We start from the raw sequence: 27,643 nt of genomic DNA, 5'->3' as shown, positions 1-27,643 counted from the left end.
CTACTGGAAGACACTAAGATCCTGTGGTGATGAAAATATGCTAAGGCTCTTTATAGTGTATAGACTAGAAAAGGGACAGGTCATCTTTTAGTTCACTATTACCATCAGTGCTTGGAGAGTCGGGAGAAATGTTTTTCAAATTTTCTGTGAAAAACTTTCAATTTTTTTTGTTGCTTTTTTTTCCCCCCATCAGTCTTACAGAACTGGGTGGCATTTTTCAAAATTTCAGAGATGTTTTTTCCTAAAGAAAGCTCACTGTTTTCCAACCAGCTATCATTCACAAAACTTCTCTGCCATAAACCATAGCCATTGTCTGTGTGGTGGCACATCGTAGGGAGATAGCCCAACTAAATGCTTCAGGGTTGGTACCGTTTTCTGCAGATCTCAGAAAGGGTCACAAAGTTGTCAGACTTCACCTCAGAACAATGAGATTCAAATGGCCTACAGAGAGAGAAAATCAGATTAAACCTAATGTTACCCCTTTCTGACCTAAGTGGTTTGTCAAAATTCAGTGTCCAGTGAACATAGTGTACTTAGATTTCCAGAAAGCCTTTGACAAGGTCCCTCACCAAAGGCTCTTACGTAAATTAAGTTGTCATGGGATAAGAGGGAAGGTCCTTTCATGGATTGAGAACTGGTTAAAAGACAGGGAACAAAGGGTAGAAATTAATGGTAAATTCTCAGAATGGAGAGGGGTAACTAGCGGTGTTCCCCAAGGGTCAGTCCTAGGACCAATCCTATTCAACTTATTCATAAATGATCTGGAGAAAGGGGTAAAAAGTGAGATGGCAAAGTTTGCAGATGATACTAAACTGCTCAAGATAGTTAAGACCAAAGCAGACTGTGAAGAACTTCAAAAAGATCTCACAAAACTAAGTGATTGGGCAACAAAATGGCAAATGAAATTTAATGTGGATAAATGGAAAGTAATGCACATTGGAAAAAATAACCCCAACTATACATACAATATGATGGGGGCTACTTTAGCTACAACAAATCAGGAAAAAGATCTTGGAATCATCATAGATAGTTCTCTGAAGATGTCCACACAGTGTGCAGAGGCAGTCAAAAAAGCAAACAAGATCTTAGGAATCATTAAAAAGGGGATAGAGAATAAGAAGGAGAATATATTATTGCCCTTATATAAATCGATGGTACACTCATATCTTGAATACTGCGTACAGATGTGGTCTCCTCATCTCAAAAAAAATATACTGGCACTAGAAAAGGTTCAGAGAAGGGCAACTAAAATGATTAGGGGTTTGGAATGGGTCCCATATGAGGAGAGATTAAAGAGGCTAGGATTTTTCATCTTGGAAAAGAGGAGATTAAGGGGGATATGATAGAGGTATATAAAACCATGAGCGATGTGGAGAAAGTAGATAAGGAAAAGTTATTTACTTATTCCCGTAATACAAGAACTAGGGGTCTCCAAATGAAATTAATAGGCAGCAGGTTTAAAACAAATAAAAGGAAGTTCTTCTTCACACAGTGCACAGTCAACTTGTGGAACTCCTTACCTGAGGAGGTTGTGAAGGCTAGGACTATAACAGTGTTTAAAAGAGAACTGGATAAATTCATGGAGTTAAGTCCATTAATGGCTATTAGCCAGGATGGAGTAAGGAATGGTGTCCCTAGCCTCTGTTTGTCAGAGGATGGAGATGGGTGGCAGGAGAGAGATCACTTGATCACTGCCTGTTAGCTTCACTCCCTCTGGGGCACCTGGCATTGGCCACTGTCGGTAGACAGGTACTGGGCTAGATGGACCTTTGGTCTGACCCGGTACGGCTGTTCTTATGTTCTTATGAGAGATCACTTGATCATAACCTGTTAGGTTCTCTCCCTGTGGGGCACCTGGCCTTGACCACTGTTGGTAGACAGGATACTGGGCTAGATGGACCTTTGGTCTGTCCCAGTACGGCCATTCTTATGTTCTTTTGTTATGTTCTTTGTGCTGGACTTAATGAACATACTTGTGCATCATGGTTGCCTTGGTTGGAGATGCCACTGTGAAACCTGCTTAATCTGCTTATAAAGACATGGGGCTTTCCAGAATTCAGTCGTTCAGTAATTCTACTCCCCACCAAATAAGAGTTGTAAGTGAATTAACTGATCAGTCGCAGCATACTTCTGTACTTCTAGCATACAAAATCAGCAGCGCCAAGGGGGAAATCTCTAGGCTTGTGCATGGCATTTGACTTTCCACTTTCAGCAGTTGCTCAGGTATCAAAGTTACAGGATGAACTAACAGTGCATTGATTATTGAATTATTTAAAGATCCCTTCGCCACCATCCCTCTGTTTCTGACAGCACTTGCCCGTAGCACGGTACCGTGGCTTACAGCTGGTGTCTGATATGCCATCAGAAATCAGGAAAAGAATCTCATTTATTCATGAAATGGGACCAGCAGAATTCTTTTGGTGTTAGCTCTCTATTGGAGTCACTGATTATTAATGTGCAATTCCTTGGCATAGGGTGCCATCTTGTCAAGCCCCCTGCAATTTCCCATGGACTAATAGCTGTGGTGCAGCTAAATGGGCATATAGAATAGTGATACACAGTCCTGATTTTCCTCTCATGGGTAAATCAGGAGTAACTCCGTTAAAGTCAATGGACATATACTAGTGTAAATGCAGAGAATTGGACCTTAACCGCATTTAGTAGCGGTGATGTAAGTCCAATGATATATATGCATTTTATGCCTCTTCAGTGGTCTAAGGGGTGAATGATGCTGTATCTGTGTGTAAGCAGAGGTTTGAATAGCAATCTGCTCTGTGAGTAGCATTGCCATGGGCTTGATCTGTCTGTGTTATGTTTTATATTGTTCATGTTTCCCTTGCCATGTTCCCATAGGGCACATGCAGAACATGCTTCCACGATCAATGAAGGAAGTTCTGCTTTCGGAGAGGCAGTAAAGACCTTTGGTTTGGGAAATGAAGGACCAGGGTTCTGACCCTAGCTCTCTAGCCATGCGTATGATATAGGGTATGTCTATGCTAGAAACACTGCGGGGCTGCAGCTGCACTGCTGTAGCACCATAGGGGAGATATTTCTTACAGTGGTGAAGGGCCTTCTTCCATCGCTGTAGTAGATCCACCTCTCTGAGAGGTGGTAGTTAGTTTGACACAAGAATTCTTTCATCAACCTAGCGGTGTCTATGCTGGGGCTTAGCTCGACTTAATTACATCACACAGGATGTGAAATTTTTCAGAGCCCTGAGCAACTTAATTAAGCTGTTTTGTAGTGGAGACCAGCCCTTAGATAGTAATTGTGTCTGTGGCCTACGTGCGTGGACTGTATATGCTGTAGTGAATTCCAGCAAAATACCAACGTGTGATTGTGTGTTGACAGCAGCACGTAAAGTGGCTGGTGTCTTCAGATGGCAACAAGATCTGAAAGTGCATTGCCTGGACTGCACATTCAGAACTGAAGATTTAAATCGTAGCTTTCAACATAAACCTCCGATCCTGTTGCTGAGCTGAAGCCAAGAGGATGCATGTAAAATATTTGCATCCACCCCACCAGTTGCAATAATGCTTTAAAAAATATTTTCAGGAATGTTATTTTCTTCATCAGGAGTGTCAGAAATCTAGCCTGCACAACACAAACCGACTGTAACTGATGCAGTAACACCTACCCGAGTCTGCAGACAGCCTGAGACAATGACTCAGAGTGGCGAACAACCCTGCCTCGCTGTTACTCTGACTAGAGTATTAATTTTAAATGGCATGTGAGTGTCCATTCTAGTGGATGGCCTCGGGAAGAGGCTGGGAGTGCAGCCCTCTAGGCATTGCTACAAAGAAGGAAATGCAGAGAAAAGGACAGAGCAGGAAAAGGGAGAGAAACAGAGAAAGGAGGATGGGGAAGGAAGAGACATAAAGGACAGGAAGAGCAGTGGCCTAAAGGGGACAGGTGTTCTTACCGTTCACTGCAGCAGCAAGGCCTGGAACAACTAAGACCCTGAGTTTATACCCTCGCCTACACATCAAAATTAAACAGGGACCTGAGCCCTGTCCCTACGCTGAGTGTGACACACACACACACATGTTAACACCAAAGGTATTTGCTCACTTGTCTGAAAAATGACTGTCTTGGTGCAGTGGCAGATGGCCCCAACTGAATGTGCCTGATACCTGGACTGAGTGCCAGGCCCGCCCTCCTCTCTCATCGCCCCTTATGAGAACATGAGAGGTCCGATTAAAGCAGCAGCCCTACCATGCTTCCACTGCAGGAGTGAGAGGAAGCCATGAAAAGGCTACACAGCAAGGACCACCTGTAACCTGCAAGCCAAAGAGGCTGTCTGTGCTGAAGTGCATAGGCAAGATGTGGGGTGGCTGGGCGGAAGAGTGAACTGGGAACAGGGTGGGCATATTGCAAACTACTGCACAAAACCTCTGCAGGGGCTGGGGTCACTACTACAGTCCGCCAGTGATGAAATGGGAATGTGCTTGATGTGTTCCTTGAATACTGAGTGGGGAGTATTGACCTGGGAAGGTTGCAGGGGAGTTTTGCTGGGACTGTCTGCGCTGGGGAAGGGAGGATACCTGAGCACGTAACCTGAGAACCCAGGAGGGGGTTTGGAGGCCAGGTAACACCTCTGCCTGGGACACTGAACAAAGGACACAAAGGCTGGTGGAGGAGCTGGGGGGAGCCTGAGTGAACGGCTGGAGGGAGTTTCAGTTTGGAGCTGGCTGGGAAATGGAGAGGGGCGCGCCGATGGGGCTTGGGCTTCCCAATAGGGCTGTGGCCTCCCTGGGGCCCCAGATAGACCTAACTAAAGGGGGTCCTGTTGTCTGTACCGGCAAGGCCTGTTTTGGGCTGTGTTTCTGTTGTCTAAATAAACCTTCAGTTTTCCTGGCTGGCTGAGAGTCATGGTGAATTGCAGGAAGCCGGGGCTGCAGGGTCTTGTCTCCTCCACACTCCATGACACTGCCGTAGTGGCTGCTCCATAAGCTGGCTCTGGCTCTGGGGAGAGGATTCCACCCGTGCAAGCCTGCATAGGTCCCATGCACAAAACACACTAAGCTTGGGCTGTTTCCCATAGCCATGGCTGTACCCTCCACCCCAGAGTAGGCACGAAAGTTTTGTGAGGGCTCTTGAATGCACCGTGTAATCTCCAGGGGCTCGGGATGGAATTATTGAGCACAGGTTTTGCTGTAATTTTGAGACACAGGGAAGAGAGCAGAGATGGTCTTGTGATGAAGGCACTGGCCTAGGGCTCAGGAGACCAAGGTGCAATTCCTGGCTTTGAAATAGATTCCCCTATGTGAGCTGTGACAAGCCGCTTAGGGTATATCTACCCTACAAACAAAACAAACACCAACAAGTGGCAGCAGGTCTCAGCACCCCAGGCTTGCACCACATCAATAAAAATAGCAGTATAGACATTTGGACTGGAGCCTGGGCTCTGAAACCATCCTCCCTTGTGGGGTTTCAGAGCCTGGGCTTCCGTTATTTTTATCCCCAGTCAGTTCACCCAGATTCTGAGACTTGCTGCTGCAGGTCAGTCTTTGCAGTATAGATGTACCCTTACTCACTTTGTGTCTGTTTCCTCTCTGTGAAACAGGGGCAGTAATACTCTTATTTAGAGCAGTGGTGGGCAACCTGCGTCCTGCACGTAGCCTGTCAGGGTAATCCGCTGGTGGGCCGCGAGACAGTTTGTTTATCATAGAATCATAGAGCTTAAGGTCAGAAGGGACCATTATGATCATCTAGTCTGACCTCCTGCACAATGTAGGCCACTTAATCCCACCCACTCACTCCTGTATCAAACCTGTGTCTGAGCCATTGAAGTCCTCAAATCATGGTTTAAAGACTTCAAGGTGCAGAGAACCTTCTAGCAAGTGACCCATGCCCCACGCTGCAGAGGAAGGCGAAAAACCCCAGGGCTCCTGCCAATCTGCCCTGGAGGAAAATTCCTTCCCGACCCCAGATATGGCAATCAGCTAAACCCTGAGCATGTGGGCAAGACTCACCAGCCAGACACCCAGGAAAGAATTCTTTGTAGTAACTCAGATCCCACCCCATCTAACATCCCATCACAAGCCATTGGGCATATTTACTGCTAGTAGTCAAAGACAAATTAATTGGCAAAATTAGGCTATCCCATTATACCATCCAGTCCATAAATTTATCAAGCTTAGTCTTGAAGCCAGATATGTCTTTTGCCCCCACTACTCCCTTTGGAAGGCTGTTCCAGAACTTCACTCCTCCGGTGGTTAGAAACATTCATCTAATTTCAAGTCTAAACTTCCTGATGGCCAGTTTATATCCATTTGTTCTGTGTCCACATTGGTACTGAGCTTAAAAAATTCCTTTCCCTCCCTGGTATTTATTCCTCTGATATATTTATAGAGAGCAATCATGTCTCCCCTCAGCCTTCTTTTGGCTAGGCTAAACAAGCCAAGCTCTTTGAGTCTCCTTTCATAAAACAAGTTTTCCATTCCTCGGATCATCCTAGTAGCCCTTCTCTGAACCTGTTCCAGTTTGAATTCATCCTTCTTAAACATGGGAGACCAGAACTGCACACAGGATTCCAGGTGAGGTCTCACCAGTGCCTTGTATAACGGTACTAACACCTCCTTATCTCTACTGGAAATACCTCGCCTGATGCATCCCAAGAACACATTAGCTTTTCTCCCAGTGTCCGCTGTTTGCAGTTCCCAGCCATTAGGAGCTGCAGGAAGCAGTGGCCAGCACGTCCCTGTTATCCGCACTGCTTCCCGCAGCTCCCATTTGCCGGGAACAGCGAACCGCAGCCACTGGGAGCTGCTGGCCGCTGGGATTGTGGGCGGTCAATGTAAACAAACTGTCTTGCGGCCCGCCAGCAGATTACCTTGACGGGCCGCAGGTTGCTCACCACTGATGTACGGTGTCATTTCTTAAGGGCAGATACTGTCTCTTGCGGTGTGTATGCAGTGTGTATATGTTCAGAACCTACCACACCGGGGACCTTAGATGCTACTGAAATACAGATAATAAATAATATCTGTGATGTTCAATGGCCATCCCGAACACACATCTATTTCTGTGTCAGTGGGTCTAGTGTTACTGCAATGAACTGTAATATAAAACGGGTGGCGATGCTGACTGACTCCATTCCCTTTGTTCCCTTATTCCCCTAAGTGTATTCCTGTATTACTCACTCTACACATAGCATGTTCCTTTAGGAGGAGCCGTATAGGTCCATCCAGTGGCTCCATGGTATTGCTCTATACCTTGAGGCTGGAGATAGGGGCTTAATTTCCAGGCTCAGTTGGATGGGTCTGTCGCAGAGGCAGTGCACTCAGGCTGCTGCTAAGGGAAAGAAGTGTGTCCTATGACTCTGTCATAAACAGATAGCTAAGGGTTAATGTCTCTTTCACCTGAAGCACCTGACCAGAGGACCAATCAGGAAACCGGATTTTTTCAACTTTGCGTGGAGGGAATTTTGTGTCTGAGGTCTTTGTTTTCTGTCTGCCTGCTTTTTCTGAGCTTTGGAGAAGTAGTTTCTGCTTTCTAGTCTTCTGTTTCTAAGTGTAAGGACAAAGAGATCAGGTAGTAAGTTATATGGTTTCTTTTCTTTGGTATTTGCATGAATATAAGTGCTGGAGTGCTTTGATTTGTATTCTTTTTGAATAAGGCTGTTTATTCAATATTCTTTTAAGCAATTGACCCTGTATTTTGTCACCTTAATACAGAAAGACCATTTGTATGTATTTTTTCTTTCTTTTTATACAAAGCTTTCTTTTTGAGACCTGTTGGAGTTTTCTTTTCTGGGAAATTTCAGGGAAATTGAGTCTGTACTCACCAGGGAATTGGTGGGAGGAAGAAATCAGGGGGAGATCTGTGTATGTTGGATTTGCTAGCCTGATTTTGCATTCCCTCTGGGTGAAGAGGAAAGAGCTTTTGTTTCCAGGACTGGGAACGGACAGGGGGAGTCACTCTGTTTGGATTCACAGAGCTTGTGTCTGTGTATCTCTCCAGGAGCACCTGGAGGGGGGAAGGGAAAAAGGATTATTTCCCTTTGTTGTGAGACTCAAGGGATTTGGGTCTTGGGGTCCTCAGGGAAGGTTTTTCAGGGGGACCAGAGTGCCCCAAAACACTCTAATTTTTTGGGTGGTGGCAGCAAGTACCAGGTCCAAGCTGGTAACTAAGCTTGGAGGTTTTCATGCTAACCCCCATATTTTGGACGCTAAGGTCCAAATCTGGGATAAGGTTTATGATAGACTCAGATACAAGTGCCTCTGGCTGATTGAGACATGTGATGGTCTCCAAAGAAGTCCAGGCTAGTCCTCTTCCCCAAGAAGGACAAAGAGTGTAGACACGCATAGAAGGGAAGAGGAGCGGCTCCTCAGCCTTTCAACTAGAATGCAAAGGTTCCTCTTATTCCCTGGGTTTATAGCTCTGAAAAATTCTGAGCGAGAAGCTGCAACACAGCACAGATAAGAAAGAAAAGCCGTGAAGGCTCATCCCCAGCTCAGAACTAAATGCACTGCCATAAACTACAGTGGACCAAGTGAGAAAGTGATTGGGAAAGATGTGGAGAGGGGTGACATTTCTGTGTCTGTTACACATTCATCCAAAGGGAGAGACAGAATGATCTAGTGATTAGATCAAAGGGACTGGGTTCAAAACGCCTGGGTCTATTCCTGACTTTGCCCCTGACTCGGTGTGTGATCTTGGACAGACCATGTTTCTTCTGCTTGCCTCGGTTTATTCTTCTGTAAAATAGATCTAAGAGCACCTACTTCACAGGCATGGTGCGAGGGGTGATTTGTTAATGATCATAACTTGCCTGGATATGCTCCAATGACAGGTGTTAGATGGGGTAAGTGTAAATCTCCTCTGCCCCACAGGCAGAGCTTTGACTAAGGAAGGATAATAACTGAGCAAGGATGTAGGGTTCTGTCCCTGTGCTTGGGTCTTTGTACGCTGCATAACAGGTCTGATCTGTACTCTCACTGTCTAATTAGATTCTGATCTACCCATGGCAGGGACTAGAGATCAGATCCTACCCCTAGCTAGAGTCACTTAGTGCTTCTTTAGACAAACAGTTAGTGTGCAGCATGCTGGGATGTAAATCTACAGCGCACTAGCTTGCCACGCACTGACTGTCCGGGTGGACCTGCTACCACTCACTAAAAGTTCCCTAGTGAGTGCTGAACTGCTCCCATTTCAAAGCAGAGTAGGTGAAAGTGTTCACAGGAGCAGGGCCCACACGGATGCAGTGTGTGGCAGGCTAGTGCGCTGTAGATGCATGCACCAGCTTGCTCTGCACTGACGGTTTGTCTAGACAAGCCTTAGTGGTGCAAATGACCTTATGTTGCCTTAAATGGGCAACAGATGATATCCCAGGTGTGTGTGTGGGGAACGGAATCCTGAACTGGTCACCTGGAGGTTGGGGGGAGGTGTTCTAAGGTGTAGCAGGAGCTAATGAAGATGGAGCTGGAATACAATGTACTCTGCTGACTCTGGTCCCTAGGGACTTTAATCCCAGGCAGCCATATTTCCTGGTTATGCAGTGAGTTGGGGTCCTCGGATGAGCAGTGCAATTGGGATCCAAACCTGCAACCCTTACTCATACAAATAGTTCTTATGAGATCAGCTCTCTGGACTACTCACATGGGCCAGGATTGCAGGATTGGGCCCTAGAAAAGCAAAGCATACTGTAATTATGTTGCTCTTATTCACACTTGCGGGTAATTTCAATCTACAGCTTAGCCTGAGTTATCCCATAAAGCTATGCAAGTAATATGTCTCAGAACACCTTCCACTCAATTATTTAAAATCCAGTTGCTATGGAACTACTGTGGGTGATCAGTTTAAAGAAAATCCAGATGGCCTTTGGTTTTGGGTTCCCACTGCGCCTTGGTTAATTTGGAGTTGCAAGGTATTAGGTTAATTAAAAGCCATGTGTTACGTGAGGATGACTACACTTGTGGATTAATAAGTATCCAAGAGTATTCAGCGTCTCAGACCTGACAGACATCAAGCTGCTGACAAGTTATTTCACTGGGAAAGGAAGGGAGAGGAAAGAGGTCGTGGTGAAATAAAGAGTTTTGCCTTGAATTTTACAGTGTCATTTTCAGGACGCCTCAAGTCTGAATTGCTGGTTGCCGCTTCCTTTTCATCTACTACCAAAGATCACCCATTACTGGAGACACTGGGAGGACTGTAAGTGGAGAAACACACTGTTGTCTGCTCAGTATATAGACTCCCATAATGCAAAGTATAATGTGGGATAGTTCTAGCATATTCCAGTGGTGAACATGAGAAAAGCTAAAGCTTTCCTTAAGCTCTTTTGTGGAAATTCTCCTGTTAGGAGAAAATCTTTTCCAAGAACCACACTGTGACTCGAGACAAACAGTGCCTTGCAGCAGAAGTGAGTGCTTATGATCATTGTTCTGCAACAGGAGGCGTAAAGCAAACCAGCTGATATCTTTGAAGATTCCTTGCCAGCTAGTGGAGTATGTATAGGAACCAGGGAAGAGGTCCATATAGTGCAGTAGCCTCTCTAGAATGCTGAAGAGTCAAAAGCCATCAACATGCAGCAATGCCCCAATGCGGTGAATTCTGACGAGAAGGACCAGGGCAAATGGACGCTGCTCCGGAATGTCAACCAAGCCTTGAAACCCCTGACTCTTTTATCGGTAAGATAAGGACCACTGGCTCTAAACACTGACAATGGCTTTCAGACTCCTTTGAAATCTACATCCCATTACAGTTTGATCCTGTATAATGCTTGTGCCAGCTTCTCACACAGTTGCACCTGCACCTCCTTCTTTGTGCTGATTACAGTGTATCGAGCTGACTCGTGTATAAATTGCCTGTTGTTCCCCCTCCCTTCGCCTCTGTCCTGAGATTGTGAGCTCCTGGGGGCAGGGTCTGGAGGGTTTGGAACGTGCCACGCATGGTGGCTGCTACTGGGTGGTTCAGATATGGCTATTTATGAAATGATTGAAAGTGTTCTTGGTTCTGTGGTGCTGCGCCCTACATCTTGAATTAACCCCAAACTGCCAAGATGCAGGACATTTCATGAGGATTGTTGACCAGTTTAATTGAGCTGTTTAATGGCCCAGCGCCAATCACCATGAAATGTCCTGTGCTGATGTTTTTGTTCCTGTTGGACCTGATCCAAAGTCCACTGCAGTCTCCGAGTGACTTCTATGGATTTTGCATCAAGCCCTTTCCAAGCAGGAAAAGGAAATAGGCATATGGTGGGTCTAGCTGAGTTAGTCCAGGCCATCACAATTGCCATGTTGGCCAGTATTAACAAATGAAATTTTAATTTGTATGTGCAGGGCATTACGAGAAAATTAATATCCAGTATGTTAGCTAGTCAAATCATGTATTTATTTGTCGTTGCTCTTGTAGTACAGTAGCATACAACAGAAGAGAAGTATAAACTATACTTCATGATGCTGGGCTATGTATTTGTGTCTGGTGACATAAAGGGCCACAAAACTCGGCTGCTTAGTACTGACCACCAGAACATAAGTAGAAAATATTTTCTTGGGGGAGGGGGATATAATGTAATTTTTATTGTACTTTTGAGTATTCTCTGGCAATTAGGGGCTTAGAATAGGAGACCTGGGTTCTGTCCACTCTGGTTTGACCAACTATAAAATGAGGATAATATTGTCAACTATTGTAAAATGTTTTGAGATCCTCTACTTAAAGAAGCTCTATAAGTGCTAAAGTATACAATTTAAACTAATATATAATAGAACAATATGTCACTTACTTTACCCATATGTTTTTTCTTTCCTCTTCTACCAATTTTTCTATTGGTTCTAAAGATAAGGTACCTATTTTTGATTCTCTAAGCATAGAATTATTTTCCTTAATTATCAGGTACTTCTGAAGACATTCTGAGCCACATTATAAGATTCTGTTTTTAAACAGTAACAGCCCGAGCCTCAGTTGATATAACCTGGAATGCCTTCATAGACATCAATTGGTTAACTGATTCATATAACACCTTTCATTAGAGGATCTCAAAGCACTTTGCAACAGTAAACAAATATTATTGTTATTATTATTATTAATTCAGCACTGCTTTACTGATTGACACCAGCTGAGAATCTGAGCCTAACTTTTCAAAAAGTTGCAGGGAATCACAGCCAACATTCATCGACGCCCACTGAATTTGAGTGGCTACATCCACTCATTTGCAGCGTTACTCACCCTGCGTAACGAAGCGGCTGAATGTACGAAATTGTCTTTATTAACAATCCAGTTGGTGTCACTGCATTGTAAAATACAAGACTGTAAAGAGCCGTTTATGTATTAGGCGATATCGTCAGTGCTAAGACACTCGTGCATTTGGGGGCTCTGTCACACATTCGCACAACCCATTTGAGCCTCATGCACCCAGCTGGTTTGAGAGCAGGAGTTGTAGCAGCATTTCTCAGCTGCTGGGGGCGATGTGGGGCCTCATCTGTAGACAGCCAGGTCTATCTTTGCTCTCTCTAATCCCCCTGCTGGTGCCAGAGCAGCATAAAGCCCTAGGAGAAGGGCCTCTGCTAATAAACAAGGCAAAGCAAGGATATGAGGAGCCGAATAGGGGTGCTGAGAAGGGGGCAGGAAAATGGAAAATAACAGAATAGGGAAGACTGGTGAAGGGAGGGGAAGAGTGGGAGAAACTTTCAACCATCCCCAGGCTCTGGCTCCCCCTGCTGAGGAAGTCCCCATCCCAGGTCAAGAGTGTGGCATGCTGACAGGGCAGCGTGTGTAGGGAAACTTGCCCGGGGCTTCATCACCAGGTCTGTCAATCTTGGATGAAGCTTTTCACAAACTGTAAATCCGTACTGTAACTTTTCACTCCATATTCTTTATGAAAATATGCTTATGGTATGAATATGACATAACTGAGATATACTTTGTGCAAGATGGGTCTTGTATCACTGGAAAGGTTGTAATTTACTGAATGTGATTATCCGATTTGTATGCCTGTATCATTTCTGTATCTAAAGTTAGAAATATGGACTATGTAACAATTACAAGTGGGTGTGTAGTAGGAAGACACCCACCAGATGACAGGCCATCAAATTGGATGAGCCATTAGGAAGGAACAACAAAACCATGAAGATGCTAATTTCTCTCCCTCTTGGGAGGCATCCGGGATGTAACTGTGACACTACTAGGTCAGGTGAGCTTGTCACCTGATACTAAACATTACCTGGGACTTCTTGTAACTTTCCAATGGATGGGAAGGAGGGTCAAGTTTGGGAAACAAAGGATTCCCGCCTTATGTAAATCCTATTTAAGGGTGAGGAGGAAGGCAAACGGGACTCCTCCTCTCCATGGCCTGTCTGCCCAAGAAGAAAGACTGCTAAAGCCACCTGAAGGGAAGGCAAGGGGGGGAATCCAGGCTAAGATGGGAGTCCAGTCTGAAAAGGAATATAACTTGAACTCTGAACCACAGAAACTTTGCAACCCGCCTAAAATAACATTTAGGGTGAGAACTTGCATTTTTGTAACCTGTTTCTTAAGTATATTGAGATTTGCTTGCGTATTTTGCTTTATTTCGTCAGTAATCTGCTTTGTTCTGTCTGTTATCTCTTATGTTCCTTTAAAATTCACCTTTTGTAGTTAATAAACTTATTTCTTGTTTATAATATAACCCAGTTTATGTAACTTCTAACTGGGGCGGGGGCAAGAAGTTGTGCATATCTCCCTCCACATTGAGAGAGGGGGCAAATTTCATAAAACCTTTGGGTTTGTTCCCCAGTGGGGTGCGGGAGGCATGTGAGTGCCAGGGGAACCCTCTTACGCAGAACTGACTTCAGTCTGTGACTGCAGTGGGGTGTGGCCTTACCTGTGTGTGTATGCTGCAAGAGGCCGGAGAGTCTAATCCAGCAAAGCAGTAAGAGGGAACCCAGGCTGGTTGAGTAGGGGAGGCTCAGTGAAACTCCAGTACATCAGGTGGCATCCCAGAAGGAGGGTCCAACCTGTCACACATACATTAAAAAAAAGCTGAAATATACATACATATGCAAATAAGATGTAAATAAGGAAATTTGTTCAATAATTAATGTGCATAAATGCTATTCATGGAGCGGCACAAAACTTGGTAGCTATGGGTAGCAGTTTAAAGTAGTTGACTATTTAATAACAAGATAGTGTATTTTAATTATAACTTGCCAACATTCTATATGCATATGGCTGTATAATCCAGGGATACTACCATGCTATGGTACTAAACAATAAGGTTGCCATTGCCAGAGCTGGCCTAGAATTTTCAAACATTTCTCAGGAAAAAGCTCCCTGAAATAGTTAGAGTTTGCTTAAGTTACTGGCCTGAATGATGACTTTAACAGTCAGTATTTAGGCAAAAGGCAGCATATTACAGTGCCTGATTGTGTGCTAATATAATAAGCTAGCACAGTAGGGGTACTGGTGTTGCCAGCTTTCACCATCTTATCTTAAGTCCTGGAATATTTGTGGTTTCTCTGAAGGCTGTGGCTGCTGGAAGCTAGAGATTACCTGAGAACCTCAGGTTCGTTTAGAAACGAGCACACTTCTAGCCTGCCTGGCTGAGGAGAACAGAGCAAAAGGGTGAAGCAAGTTCATCCTAAGGGCTCAGAAACCAGAAGGCCAAGAAGACAAGTCTAACATTTATTAATTTAAAAAATCTCATGGTTTTTTGGTGGCCTGACTCATGATTTTGGGACACTTGGGGTTGGCAAAAGTTGGGTGCAGAGTGGAGAAGTATTGAGAGGGAGAAAGCTGCGGGATCTGGGATCCCCACCTCAAAAGCATTATTGCTCTGTGGATTGGGTGGCGTATTGAAGACGTTGCCTTCCCTCCCTGATGCTGCAGCAGCTCCCAGGGTAGCAGTCTATGGAGGCAGAGACAGCAAGTGCAAACAACAACTCGCTGACACCCACTATTCACACCACTCTGCTTAGAGCAAGAGTGCATGCAGTTCCGCCTAGAGCCGCGAATGGACAATCCCCAGCCTGAACATCCTGTAGCCATCTGGTGGCTTGGGGGAGTTTAAATATGAAATCTCATTAACAATAGAAAGGAAAAACATAAATAGAACAGAAAAAAACAAGATCCTAGGGATGAAGAGGAAGAGAGAGAGAGAGAGAGAGAAAGGGCTGGAAGAAATAAGAAGAAAGAAAAGACGGTAGCAATTGACCCAAGGCCTGGGGGACTACCATCTAGCAATCTGTTGCAAAAAGTGGAGGTTCCACCTTCAAATGGCTGGGAACCATTGATGTACAGTGCATCGCCTAAGTCAATTTCTGGACGTAGGTTTCATTGAATCAAAGAAATGTAGGGCTGGAAAGCAGGGCCGCCCAGAGGATTCAGGAGGCCTGGGGCAAAGCCGGGGAGTGGACATAAAAAAAGGCGCCACCCGCTGTGGCACTTGTACTCACCAGGCGGCGGTCCGAGTCTTCCGCGGTGGCGGCAGGTCCTTGGCAACACTGAAGGACCTGCCGCTGAAGAGCTGCCGAAGATTAGCAGCAGGTCAGTTTGCCAAAAATGGATGAGATAGGTAGCATACATTGTAGTGCTAAGTCGTAATTGCCTCACAATAGCCTTATTACCCGCCTATGAGGAAGGGGTAACAGTGTTACCTAGTGGGTAGAGCACTGGCCTCGGACTCAGGAGACTAGAGCTTTATTCCCAGCTCTGCCCTGGCCTGCTGGCAAGTCATGTCCCCCTGTGCCTCAGTTTCCACATCTGTAAAATGGTGACAATGATACTTTACCCTCCTTTGTAAAGTACTCTGAGGTCTGCTGATGAAAAGCACTACCTAGAAGCTGGGTATTGTATGGACTGCAAAGGAGGTCGCTTGTTCTCACACCCATGTTTGGAAGTAAAACATCCAGAAATGACTCTAACTGGGAATGTTTAGTCCTCCCTGCAGTGCTGTGTTCTTCTGCCCCTCTTCACTGAGAACATGCTTTTCCTCTCTTTTGTTTCAGGGGGATTATGTATGGATGGACCTCAAAACCGGTCGGGAATTCGACGTTCCCATTGGAGCCGTGGTCAAACTTTGTGACTCTGGGCAGATCCAGGTGGTGGACGATGAAGGCAACGTATGTATGAAGGAGAAGAGGATTGTGATTGTGTGTCCTTTGTATTAGTGTCAGCTATAGGGCCCCAAATAGGATTAAGCACTGGGTGCTGTACAGAGGCACAGTATGATCCAAACCCCATTGAAATCAATAGGATTCTTTCCATGAACTCCCATGGACTTTGGACTGGGGCCACCCAAGGACATAGGTGGAAGACAAGATGCACTGAGGAGGTGCAACAAACAAAAGGAGTGAAAGTGGGCCAGGTGTGGGGGAATAACTTTGACAAGGGAGACCATAACAAGACAGTGCAGTAACGCAAAGTAGCTGGTGAACAACTTGCCTATTTCAGACCTAATTAAAGGGGCTTGTTTAAGCCTTTTCCTGTTTCCAATTTATTTTATTGGAGAGGAAAGATAGTCCAAGGGTTATGGTGCTAGCCTGGGACTTGGGAGCCCTTGTTCAATTCCCCGCTGTGCCACAGGCTTCCTGTATGAACTTGGGCACATCACTTACCTGTTCTGTGCCTCAGTTTCTCATCCATAAAATGAGGATCATAGCACTGTCACACGTCAGGGCAAATGCACCTGTATTTCCCCCCTCCGTGGTCCAGCAAGGACATCCACTCTAGGCTACTGACTCCTCAGCCATTACATCTCTCAGGTAAAGGCCCACATCTCTCTCCCTGCTGACCAGGTTTTTTCCAGGCTGCACCGTTCCCAGCCTATACTGCGATAGACTGCCTAAACAGCCAGCATCGGAGCTTTGCTTTCTCTCCAGAGGCTATGAACAGCTTCAGTTGCTAGCAATTACAAGTTATCACACAGCCCTTTTTAAGCAAGCACATGTATTCTTAAGGTGAAAGCATTACAAAGAAAATATTCAAAGAACCTACACACATACTAATAAGCTTAAGTTTACCAGAGATCACCCCAACTCCAGCAAGGGCTTTGGCAGAAATCAGTCACTGAGCGCCCACCTAGGGGTTTTCTCTGGCTACAAGTTCAGAGCTAAGGCTATTCTGAACAAGGGCCTTTGATCTTCAGATTCCAGGACCAGGTGATCGGCAGACAGTGGTCTCCTCCTCAGGGTGTAGCTTCAAAAAGCTGGGTTTTTTGAATGACTGGTGGTGGGAATTTGATACTGTTTGTCCCAGAAGTCCATCCTTGTCTGGCACATTGTTCAGTATAGACCTTTGAAGTTCATAACATGGCCTAGGATTCCCATCCCATCTCCCCACTAGAAGTTACGTGCAATCCCAGCCCACAATAATTAAGGCTAAGATTTTGTCAGGGATATTTTTAGTAAAAATCATGGATAGATCACAGGCAATAAACAGAAATTCACAGAAGCCTGTGACCTGTCCCTGACTTTCACTAAAAATATCCCTGACAAAATGGGGGGCAGGTTCAGCTCAGCACCTGTTGCTGCTGGGGCTCCAGGGTCCCCCTGCCACTGCGGTAGGGTGACCAGACATCCCGATAAAATTGGGACTATCCCGACATATAGGTGTTTGTCCCGCGTCCCGACCGATCTTTGGTCGGGACGCAATTTGTCCCTATATTTCGTTCCGCCTTTGTTGTTTGTTTACTTATTTTACTGCTCCACCGGCAGCACTCGGCTTTTTTTTTCTCCGCCGGCGGACCCCCGCCCTCCATGTGTCCTAGTATTTTCTCCCTCTCATCTGGTCACCCTGCGCTGTGGTGAGTGGGAACTCCAGGTGGCTGAGCAGCTCGGTGGGAGGAGGAGGGGTGCTGCCCACAGCAGCAGGGAGCTCTGGGGGGTTCCCCGCCACCTGTGGCAAGTGGAAGTTCTGGGGTCCCCCACCGCTCACAGGGCTGCTGTGGGGTCCCCTCACTTGCTATGGCAGCTGGGAGGTCTGGGGAGTCCCCCTGCCATCCCCTGTGGCTGGGCAGCTGCAGAGGGCCCCCCCCCCGCCAGGGTGGGAGCTGGGAGCAGTGTGAGGTGAGCTGGGCTCTAGCCCTGGGGCAGAAAATGTCACGGAGGTCAATGGAAGTCATGGATCCCGTGACCTCTGTGACATAATCGGGGTCTTAACAATAATACATAAGCCTTGCATTTAATACAATGGACTCCAAAGAGATTTAAACTCAATACAGTGAGGTTTTTCAAGGATACTGCAGGAAATTGCTGGATCTGTCACATGCACTGCCCTGCCTCATGGGGTAGGGGGGAAGGGATTGAGAGAATAAACACATCAAAGGTTGTGAGGTCAGCCATTACAGTGATGGGGAGGGCACAGGGGACTGTGACAAGGCCTTGTCTTGCTCCTGTCTCTTTTCTAGCCACAAACCACTCAGAGACATGCTTCTGATGAAACCCTTTTTGCAGTTTATTTACACTGTTCTTTCCCACTCCCTTTGCAAACCTTTGCAGCTCTGTAGTTATCATAACATACAATCCTTAGGCTCACCCAGCCAAGGAGAGGGAAAGACAGACGGTCTCTTCCCCTGAGCAATCTCTTCTTTCCCTGAGAAGCCTGTTGCTCTCTCCTGTCCTTCCTGTGCCTTCTCTACCTCTCCAGTAATGCGCTAATTAGCCTTTGGGGCTCTCCTCAGCCCATCTCAATTCAACAATTAGGCACAGCTCTTCCTAATCAGGGCTACTCCAGAGCAACTACTTGTGGTTGCAGTCACCAGAGGACTGCATCAGGTGCTGTTTCCCAGCATTCTATCACAGGGCCTATATAAATACTTTAGATTAGGACTTTTAGTTGCCTCTGCTCCTGCTAGTTACTCCTCTTCTCCTATAGGATCCCCACTAACACCTTCCCTAACCTGCGCCTGAGTTCTCACAGAGCCCTTCAGTAGCCAGCCCCAGTCATCTGTACCAGTTTCTTGTTTTGTTACAAATAGGGTTGACGACCCTCCTGGATTGGCCAGGAATCTCCCGGAATCAGCCTCCGTCTCCCGGTGACTATTAAAGGCAATCCGGGAGATTTTAACAGGCAAAATTGATGGCGCAGCGGGGCTAAGGCAGGCTACCCGCCTGCCTTGGCTCCGCGTGGCTCCCGGAAGTGACCGGCACGTCCCTCTGGTTCCTAGATGCAGGGTGTGGCCAGGGGGTCTCTGCTTGCTGCCCCAACCTGAGCGCCAACTCCACAGCTCCCATTGGCTGGGAACCATGGCCAATGGGAGCTGCAGAGGCAGTGCCTGCAGGCAGGAGCAGCACTCGGAGCCGCCTAGCTGCCCCTGAGCTTAGGAGCCTTAAAACACAGCTATATCCTGGTCTTGCAGGGATCTGAGAGATCATTTCCTTTTCACTATGATCCTTTAAAGTTAATGGCTGTCATGCCCCTTTGTCATAAACAGATGCTAAGGGTTAATGTCTCTTTCACCTGAAAAAAAAGTAACCTGAAGCACCTGACCAGAGGACCAATCAGGAAACAGGATTTTTTTCAACTCTGGGTGGAGGGAAGTTTGTGTCTGAGTTCTTTGTCTTCTGTCTGCCTCTCTCTCAGCTAGAGAAGGACTTTTCTATTTCCTGCTTTCTAATCTTCTGTTTCCAAGTTGTGAGTACAAAATGGTTTGTTGTTTTGTATTTACATGTCTATAGTTGCTGGAGTGCTTTGAATTGTATTCTTTTTGAATAAGGCTGTTTATTCAATATTTCTTTTAAGCAATTGACCCTGTATTTGTCACCTTAATACGGAGAGACCATTTGTATGTATTTTTCTTTCTTTTTTATATAAAGCTTTCTTTTAAGACCTGTTGGAGTTTTTCTTTAGTGAGGAACTCCAGGGAATTGGGTCTGCAGCTCACCAGGGAATTGGTGGGAGGAAGAAGTCAGGGGAAAACCTGTGTGTGTTAGATGTACTAGCCTGACTTTGCATTCCCTCTGGGTGAGGGGGGAAGAGAGATTGACTCTCGGTAATTCTGTTCTCCAGGCTGGGAACGGGGAGGGTGGAGTCCCTCTGTTTAGATTCACGGAGGTTGCTTCTGTGTATCTCTCCAGGAACACCTGGAGGGGGGGAAGGGAAAAGGTTTATTTCCCTTTGTTGTGAGACTCAAGGGATTTGAGTCATGGGGTCCCCAGGGAAGGTTATTGGGGGGACCAGAGTGCCCCAAAACACTCTAATTTTTTGGGTGGTGGCAGCAGTACCAAGTCCAAGCTGGTAACTAAGCTTGGAGGTTTTCATGCTAACCCCCATATTTTGGACGCTAAGGTCCAAATCTGGGACTAGGTTATTGACACCCTTGTACTGCATAAACCTCTCATCCTGTCCTTTCCGAATCTCTCTATGGTATATATCGCAGTAGGCTCACATTTGACCTCTTTCTCCTTTTTGTTTCCAGGAGCATTGGATTTTCCCTCACAATGCCAGCCACATCAAACCCATGCACCCTACCTCTATCCACGGGGTGGAGGACATGATCCGCCTGGGGGACCTGAATGAAGCTGGGATTCTGCGGAACCTGCTCATCCGTTACCGAGAGCACCTTATCTATGTGAGTGCCCGCCTGGAGAATGTCATCTCACCCCAGCTTTGTTGTGCTTATCCTAAACTGGTCCAAGCCTCATACATACCTATTCTCTGCCATGTCCGCTGCAAAGTTTACATGTGGTTCATGCAGGACCTGAGATGCCATTGCACATGGGGGGTTACTGAATTGGGGAAAGGATATATCTTCTGGATGTTAATTAAATCTGAGGCCTTTTATGTGACCAAATGGGGAGCACTGTGCCCTCACCTCTGGGCTAGTGGATTCAAGTCCCACATGGGAGCCTGGGTTTACACCTGAGAGTGGCTCCAGAGTGCAGGGAGTTTCTGCACTGTTATGAGCACAGTGCTTTGAGAGAAGCATTAAACTGAATTTCTCATTGTCCAAGTGGAAGCTATAGATCCCATGGCCCATGTAACGACTAACAATCCCCAGGTATTTGCCTGGACGCCCTTTAAGATTGCAACACTTTTAGCTGGCCTATCTGAGGATCCCATGCATAGGGGACGTGGCTGAAGAATCCACACAGTGTGACAGGCTCTGGGAGTTAAGTAACCTGGGGTGTGACAAGGCAGGTTTTCCCCCAGTGACCTTGCAATACATGGTGTGGGCACTTAAGACTTATTCATTCCCAATTTCCCAGTGTCTCTCAGCTGCGTTTTGATTGCTACGATATTTTTCTTAGAACTCTTAAGTTCCTGACATGCACACGCCGCCTTAATGCCCCTTTACGTGCTGTTTAAGTGCTCAGCAAAGCGACTGTAAAATCAGCATTGCGGATTTGCAGGTTTGTCTCTCAATGATGTCGTGCCTGGTATGCTCAATTCACTAGCTTTACAAACTCAACCGTTTCCTCCTGACGCTGCATTGCTGGTCTAACACTTCCACAGCCCAGATTCTGCCCTACGTGGCATTTGTGCAGCTGCATTAGTTTTAATTTAGGACATAATGTGAGGGTAAATTGAGTTGCATGGTTGTTCTACTATAACATTACAACTCCAGAAGGAAAGGAGTCAGCGTTCAAAGGGTCTTTCTTTGTTTTCTCAGAGTTGCGGAATCTCTGGCTGCTGGCTTGCAGTTGCAGGGTCATAAGATGTACATTTTTGTGCTTGAAGTAAAACATACCTGCAGTGCATGCAAGCACGCTGTGCGATGTTGCCAAATAGTCAGTGTGATCACGTTAGAGCGGGGCACTTCAGGACAGTTCTTAAATTGTAAGGCTTGCAGGTACTCAATGGCAGAAGTACATTGTTTTGTGCCCTCACTCATGCCTACACTGCTATGTAAACTCAGGGCTCAAACTCAAGCTTAATCCCCCTTCCATATACATGCAAATCATGCAGACCCAGAGTCTTAAGACCCCCTCAGAGATGGAGTGTGTGAGTTAAATCAGGGTTCAAACCTTATTGCATTGCAGTGTAGATGCAGCCCCACTGGACTCGTGCTCTGAGATCCACCAGAAGTATCCCACAATCCCTCAGACGGACATTCTTATTCCTCTGGACAGTCAAGTTTGGTGGGCAGTCAAGTTTTCCCATGCTGTGCCATGAACAAAGGGTTAGCGCAGCCATAGTTTGGGAGGATACTAGGAAGTCTGGGACATGGGTGATTGGACTCAGGCCTGCATAATGCAGCATAGATTCAGGGCTCAACAATCCCTAATCTGGAGTTACAAATGAATGTAGATGCTTAAGATCTAGGTTAACTAACCCAGGGTCTGCTAACTCGAGTTCTACTAACCTGGGCTTACTTTGCAGTGTAGACATACCCTCCAAGGTCTTTTTTGAAACAATTTAAGGATTTCATTTAAAGATGAGTGATTCATGGGCTGGTAGATTTTAAGGCCAGAAGGGACCATTAGGGTCATCTAGAGGGTGTTCGAATGCTTGAGTTTGGTCTCTCTCTCTCTCTCTCTCTCTCACACACACACACACACACACACACACACACACACACACACACACACACACACATACATACATACATATATATCTTGGAAAAGTTTGAGGGTGTTCAGATGCTTGAGTTTAGTTCAGACCTGTCTCTACTTGTGAGACTTCTAGTGGATCCTGTCTCCAGGTAGACCAAAAATATTGCAAGAGCAGCCTTTCCTTTTGGTATTTTGCCAGCTCCATTCCTTGCCTCAGATGAAACTGGGGGCATATGAAAATGAGAAAAAATGTTACATCAGCTTTTTCCAAACCTCTCATAAATGCTGGGCTTGGTTCCAGAGCTGGGTGAATTCTGTGGCCTATGTGATGCAGGAGCTCAGACTGCATCCTCCTAATACACCCTTCCAGCCCTGAAACCTATGAAGAAACAAGGCAGTCAAAATAGGTTTAGCAAAAACTAAGGATATGATTTACTCATGGAGGTTTGGATTCCGTGACTTTAAGGAACCTCAGTGACTTCTTTGGCTGCACCCCTGCAGCAGCAGCGGGGCTAGAGCTCCCATGGCAGGCCCAGGCTTCAGGCCCCCCAGCAGTCAGCCCCTCCTCCCTGTTATTTTTAGTAAAAGTCAGGGATGGGTTGCGGGCTTCCATGACTTTTTGTTTATTGCCCATGACCTGTCCTTGACTTCTACTAAACATAACCATGATAAAATATTAACCTTAGCAATAGCCCACCGTTCCCAATGTTGAACAATACACCTTTGCAGGAACCAGTGTGCAATGTCTCACCAGCTATTTCATTGTACGGATTTTGAAGGGTGGAAGACAGTGGGGATGGGGAAACTGCTGAAAATATCCTCCCAGTAACTTTCTGGTAGCTTTGAGTGGAAGATGATTCCTTCACATTTTTGTTTCATTCGAGAGAAATGTGCTGATGCGATGGAAAGGGTTAACATAGCCTCTTAAGTTGGAATATGCATTTTTGGGAAGTAGGTGAGGCGAGCTGGTTTATATGTAACAAACAGTTGTCTTGAGGAAAGGTAAAGGTCGGCTGCTTTGCAGTCATGTCTTCAAGCAGCATTTTTGAGGCTGTCTCTTGCTTCTTAGCGCTATTGACTCAGGACAGATTCTCCTCTCAGTTCCAATATTCTGCTTTCCCTGTATGTGAGGTCTTTCATAGGCATCAATGAGAGTAATACATCCATCTTCAAAGGCTGAACCACCTAATTCCCACAGTCTATGAAGCAGATGATTCGTATTAGCACCTGTTTACAGATGGGGAAACTGAGGCACAGGGAAGTTAAAGCCAGCATTTACGAATCCACATTTAGGCACCTGAATAAGTGGCCAGATTTTCGGATTTGAATGAATGGAAGCTACAAGCATTCAGTGCCTCTGATGCTTGTGCCGTTGATTTAGGAGCCTAATCTGGAAATGCTGCCCCAAGGCTCCAGTGGGATTCAGTGTCTAACCCACCATTAGCTATCAGGACTTCCAGGAGCCCAGCCCTGCAGTCAGGCTCTGCTGGTGATGGCCAGTGTAGGAGACTGGAGTGGCCCCTTTCTCATAGGCTGGCTGCAGATACAGTCTGGGGGAGGGGGAGTCTGAACAGCAGCATTCCTGGCAGGTTCAGGTAGTGGCGTTAATGGGCTTGTTCAGGCATGGAGGGTGCAAGGGAAGGAAGGCGATGAGGCCTGGGTGTCAGCCCTAAAGGCAGGGCAGGATCCTGTGGTCGTTTTCTGGGAAGTGAAGGCCCTCGTGGGAAGAAAGTCCATTGAAATGTCCTGTCCCTAGTTTTACACATGCAGGAATGGCAAAGAGGGAGGCTCTTTTAGAGTGAGACTGAGGAGGAAAAGCGACAGAGACAACAAACGGAAACCAAGAAGCAGGAAGCCAGAGGAGGGTAATGCGAGGCTGCCGCTGTGCCAGGAAGCCAGAGGAGGGTAATGCGAGGCTGCCGCTGTGCCAGGAAGCCACAGGAGGGTAATGTGAGGGTGTCGCTGTGCCAGGAAGCCAGAGGAGGGTAATGCGAGGGTGCCACTGTGCCAGGAAGCCAGTCTCGTGCTGATGTGCATCTCCACAGCAGGAAGCTTCCTAGAGCCCAGGGCTATCATGCCTGAGTGCAGCCCACATTGCCCGCTGCGCCCAGCCAGATGGCCCTGGCCTGGGCCCTGGAGAGGCTGGTGCCCCTGTGAGCACTCACCTAGCTCTGACTAGGGCGCAAAGACTACTGATCTAGAGGGAGGAGTGGGCGGATCTCCTCTTGTGGGTTTCTGTGCAGTGGGGACCAGGCCCTCTCTGTCACAGGAGATTGGTTGCTGAGTTCTGAGTGCTCGGTGGATGCTGGGTGTCTGTGCCTCCAGCCAGCGCATTAACCTTTTATTAGATGTGTGAAATGCGTCTCCAGGTATCTGTCTTTCATTAGGAGTTTACCCCCTAAGCAATGATGAATTTTTAATCTTTTCAACAACTCCAGGCTTGCAGCAGTCGCTGAAATACTGCACCATTCCCTTAGCTTCGGTTCTACAGCAAAATGAGATGGCTGCTAGAGGAACGCACATCCCAAGATATCCCCAAAGCTGGAGTAGGAGACAAAGGAACTAGTACAGGCTTGGACAGATGGGCAGTACAGCTGGGCCAATCATTTGTAGCAAAGAATTTATTCAATGAGCTTTGCCCCTGTTTCTGTTTGTCTGCAAAAAGACTGCAGTGATATTTAGGCCAGGTCTCCCCTGCAGGTGCTCCCCCAGGACAGGAACACCAGTGTGTTGTATGATCAGCAAGGCGTTCCTTGCATGGACGCAGCTACGCCACCTAACTATATCTACATATGCATTCAGGAGCTTAATTTTAAGCATCAACTTTTTAATATTTTGGTCAAAGATTTTAAAATCTGTTTGACCAACGAAGAGCAAAACAGATTGGCTTCTAGTTCTCACATCACTAAGGGGTTTTTGGGGTGGAACCGAGGGGGAATTGAGGAGGGTTGGTCAGAGAGAGAGAGAAATTTTGACAGGTGAATAAACCATCCCTTTACATTATCTATCACCATGGCAGAGGAAAAGTGAGTAGAGTGTCGGGAAGTGTGGCTGGCAGTTCTGCGAAGCTGTATATGCCCCTGTGAATGGAGCCGAGGTGGTAGAGACCAACCCAGCAACAAGTGGTTCCATGACGTACAATTTGCTCTCACTAGCCCAAAATGATAGTACTCAGTATGGTCCGTGACAGGCCTGCACGGCTTGAGGGTGTTCCCGGCACTGCTGAATCTTGCAATGAGGCTTCTGACAATCTATGTTTCCCGGTTCAGCTGGCTGGGGGGGAAAGTTCGCCATGACTTGGCCAAAGGCTTTTGTAGTCCTGCTCTAATGTAATATGTGTTTTCCTTTTTCTCCTTCCTTCCTTTTTTAACCCTAAGACTAACTGTGGTGGGAGGGTAAGTATAACACACACAGGTATTGAGCCACTTTCCATTGCTGCAATGCATTGTCACATCATCTGCTGGCTCGCTCTTTGACATTCACCATTCATGGTGTTTCTCATTTGTCTTGCACTGCTTTTCTGCTGCCCCATGAATGCACCCAAACCATTATCCCTTCGGCTGCAGCGCTTTGCCGCAATGACAGAAATGTGGCCTCTTCCTAGAACAGCTAAGTATCGAGTCTGTGGATGTGATGCCAGCTGGACAGGGCTGTAACCAGCTACGTGTAATAGCCCGGTCTGGAGAAAATAAGCAACCGCGACAAAATGAAAAGGGTTATGCAAGCGCTGTTCTGCATGGCTCATGCTTGTATGTGCTGAGAAAAACTGTGCTGAATAGCAGGGGTGTTTTGTTGCAACACTGGGTTACCGAGCAGAGTTTTATCTATCTGGAGATGAACTCAAAGCCATCTGCTTCTGAATAGGGGTTGCTAAAATGCAGGCGTATTAGGTCGTGGTGTGACCCTGCATTCCCTGAGCAGCAAAAACTCCAGTTGAAGCCAAGACGAGTTTGGGGTTCTCTGGGAATCAGGCACAGAGTGGATTTGTTACATGGCTAATGAAAATGTAGGTCACATGGACAGTAACAAGTCTGCAGTGGAGCTGCATTTCCTGGTATAAACCTTCAGCTTTTGTAGAACCATCACTCATACATTCAGCCAAGCTGATGTTTACACCAAAACAGAGGGGCTTTACTCTTAACCAGACTTGGAAACGGGAATTGCAAATATTTTCTTGTAGCTGCCCTTTGGCCCATCATCAGTTCGGGGGCCAAAGTCTTGAATGCTGTCAGCTGTTAAAATTGGGCAAGCTGTGTGTATTTGTCAACTAGGAACAAGTCAAACCAGGATCGTCTCTTGAGATAACACAGGAGTTTATGCTGACAGTCTCTTAATGATCACAAGGGAAAGGTCAGTGGGAACATCAAGAAAACATTCCTGCCACGAATGGTTAACTCCTTTAAAAAGATCTTTGGCCATAGTCAGCGTCACGGGTCTTGGCCAGGACAGACAAGTTACCACCAAAGGCTGGAATATGGGGATGTCACAAACTCACGCCAGAAGCAAAGTCAGTCTTTCTGAGAATGAGTGAAGAGAACACGAAGTGGGATATTTCTGCCCCTATGTACTGTTAAACATGTCCCTACACTTGCCTAGAAATGCCTTATAACTTGTAAATCTCACCAAGTTATGAAGCAGCATGAAAACCTCAGACATCTTTTAGGTTGTGAGTTCAAATCAAGCCCAGGATTCAATCAGAGAGTTACTACCTTTTGTTCACTGTGAAATCAGTTTGGGAGTCCAGTCCAGCTCCCAGTGGGCAAGGGTTCCTATGACAAAACCCCCCACTGCTGGCACTCATTGGCAACCTGACTGAAAGTCTGAGCAGATGCCAAGGATTGAGTGGACCATAGAGATGGAACTACCCTTCCATGCCTAGAGATGGCCCTTTCAAATCAGGATTGAGGCACATTAGCAGGATTATGTGGGAGAAATTTGAACTGGGGTTGCCCATGCTGGCCTCTCGGTCTCTTAGTCGGGCCTTCTCAGGAGCACTGGCCCAGTATGCTGATTCCAAAAGTGAGTAAAAATTCAAACTCACTCTATCTGCGACTTGCAACATATGTTAGCAAGAGAAAGCTGGAATGTACCTTACTCTGTAATAGGGGTCTTTAATTAATTGCCTGAAACTACCGCAGAAACATTCTCACTCATTCTACGTAAGCTTAGGGTCAGTCACCGATTGGCTGTCTAAGAAAGCTAGCCGCCATGGCTGCATTCCCAGGCAGCTCAAC

The 27,643-nt window shown here is 46.4% G+C and overlaps 1 protein-coding gene across 2 annotated transcripts in view; it reads left to right on the top strand.

Annotated features, from left to right (window-relative positions):
* The window catches only part of MYO7A (myosin VIIA), a 185,600-nt gene that overhangs the window by 60,132 nt on the left and 97,825 nt on the right, over positions 1–27,643 (top strand). For both annotated transcript variants that reach the window (XM_050930288.1, XM_050930279.1), the window contains exons 3-4: positions 15,924–16,037; positions 20,333–20,485. In XM_050930288.1, the coding sequence (XP_050786245.1) occupies positions 15,924–16,037; positions 20,333–20,485 (267 nt within the window). The remainder of the gene's footprint in view (positions 1–15,923; positions 16,038–20,332; positions 20,486–27,643) is intronic.

Source organism: Gopherus flavomarginatus, chromosome 1, assembly GCF_025201925.1.
Source record: "Gopherus flavomarginatus isolate rGopFla2 chromosome 1, rGopFla2.mat.asm, whole genome shotgun sequence".
NCBI lineage: Eukaryota > Metazoa > Chordata > Testudines > Testudinidae > Gopherus > Gopherus flavomarginatus.
This window is presented reverse-complemented; position numbering and strand designations above follow the sequence as displayed.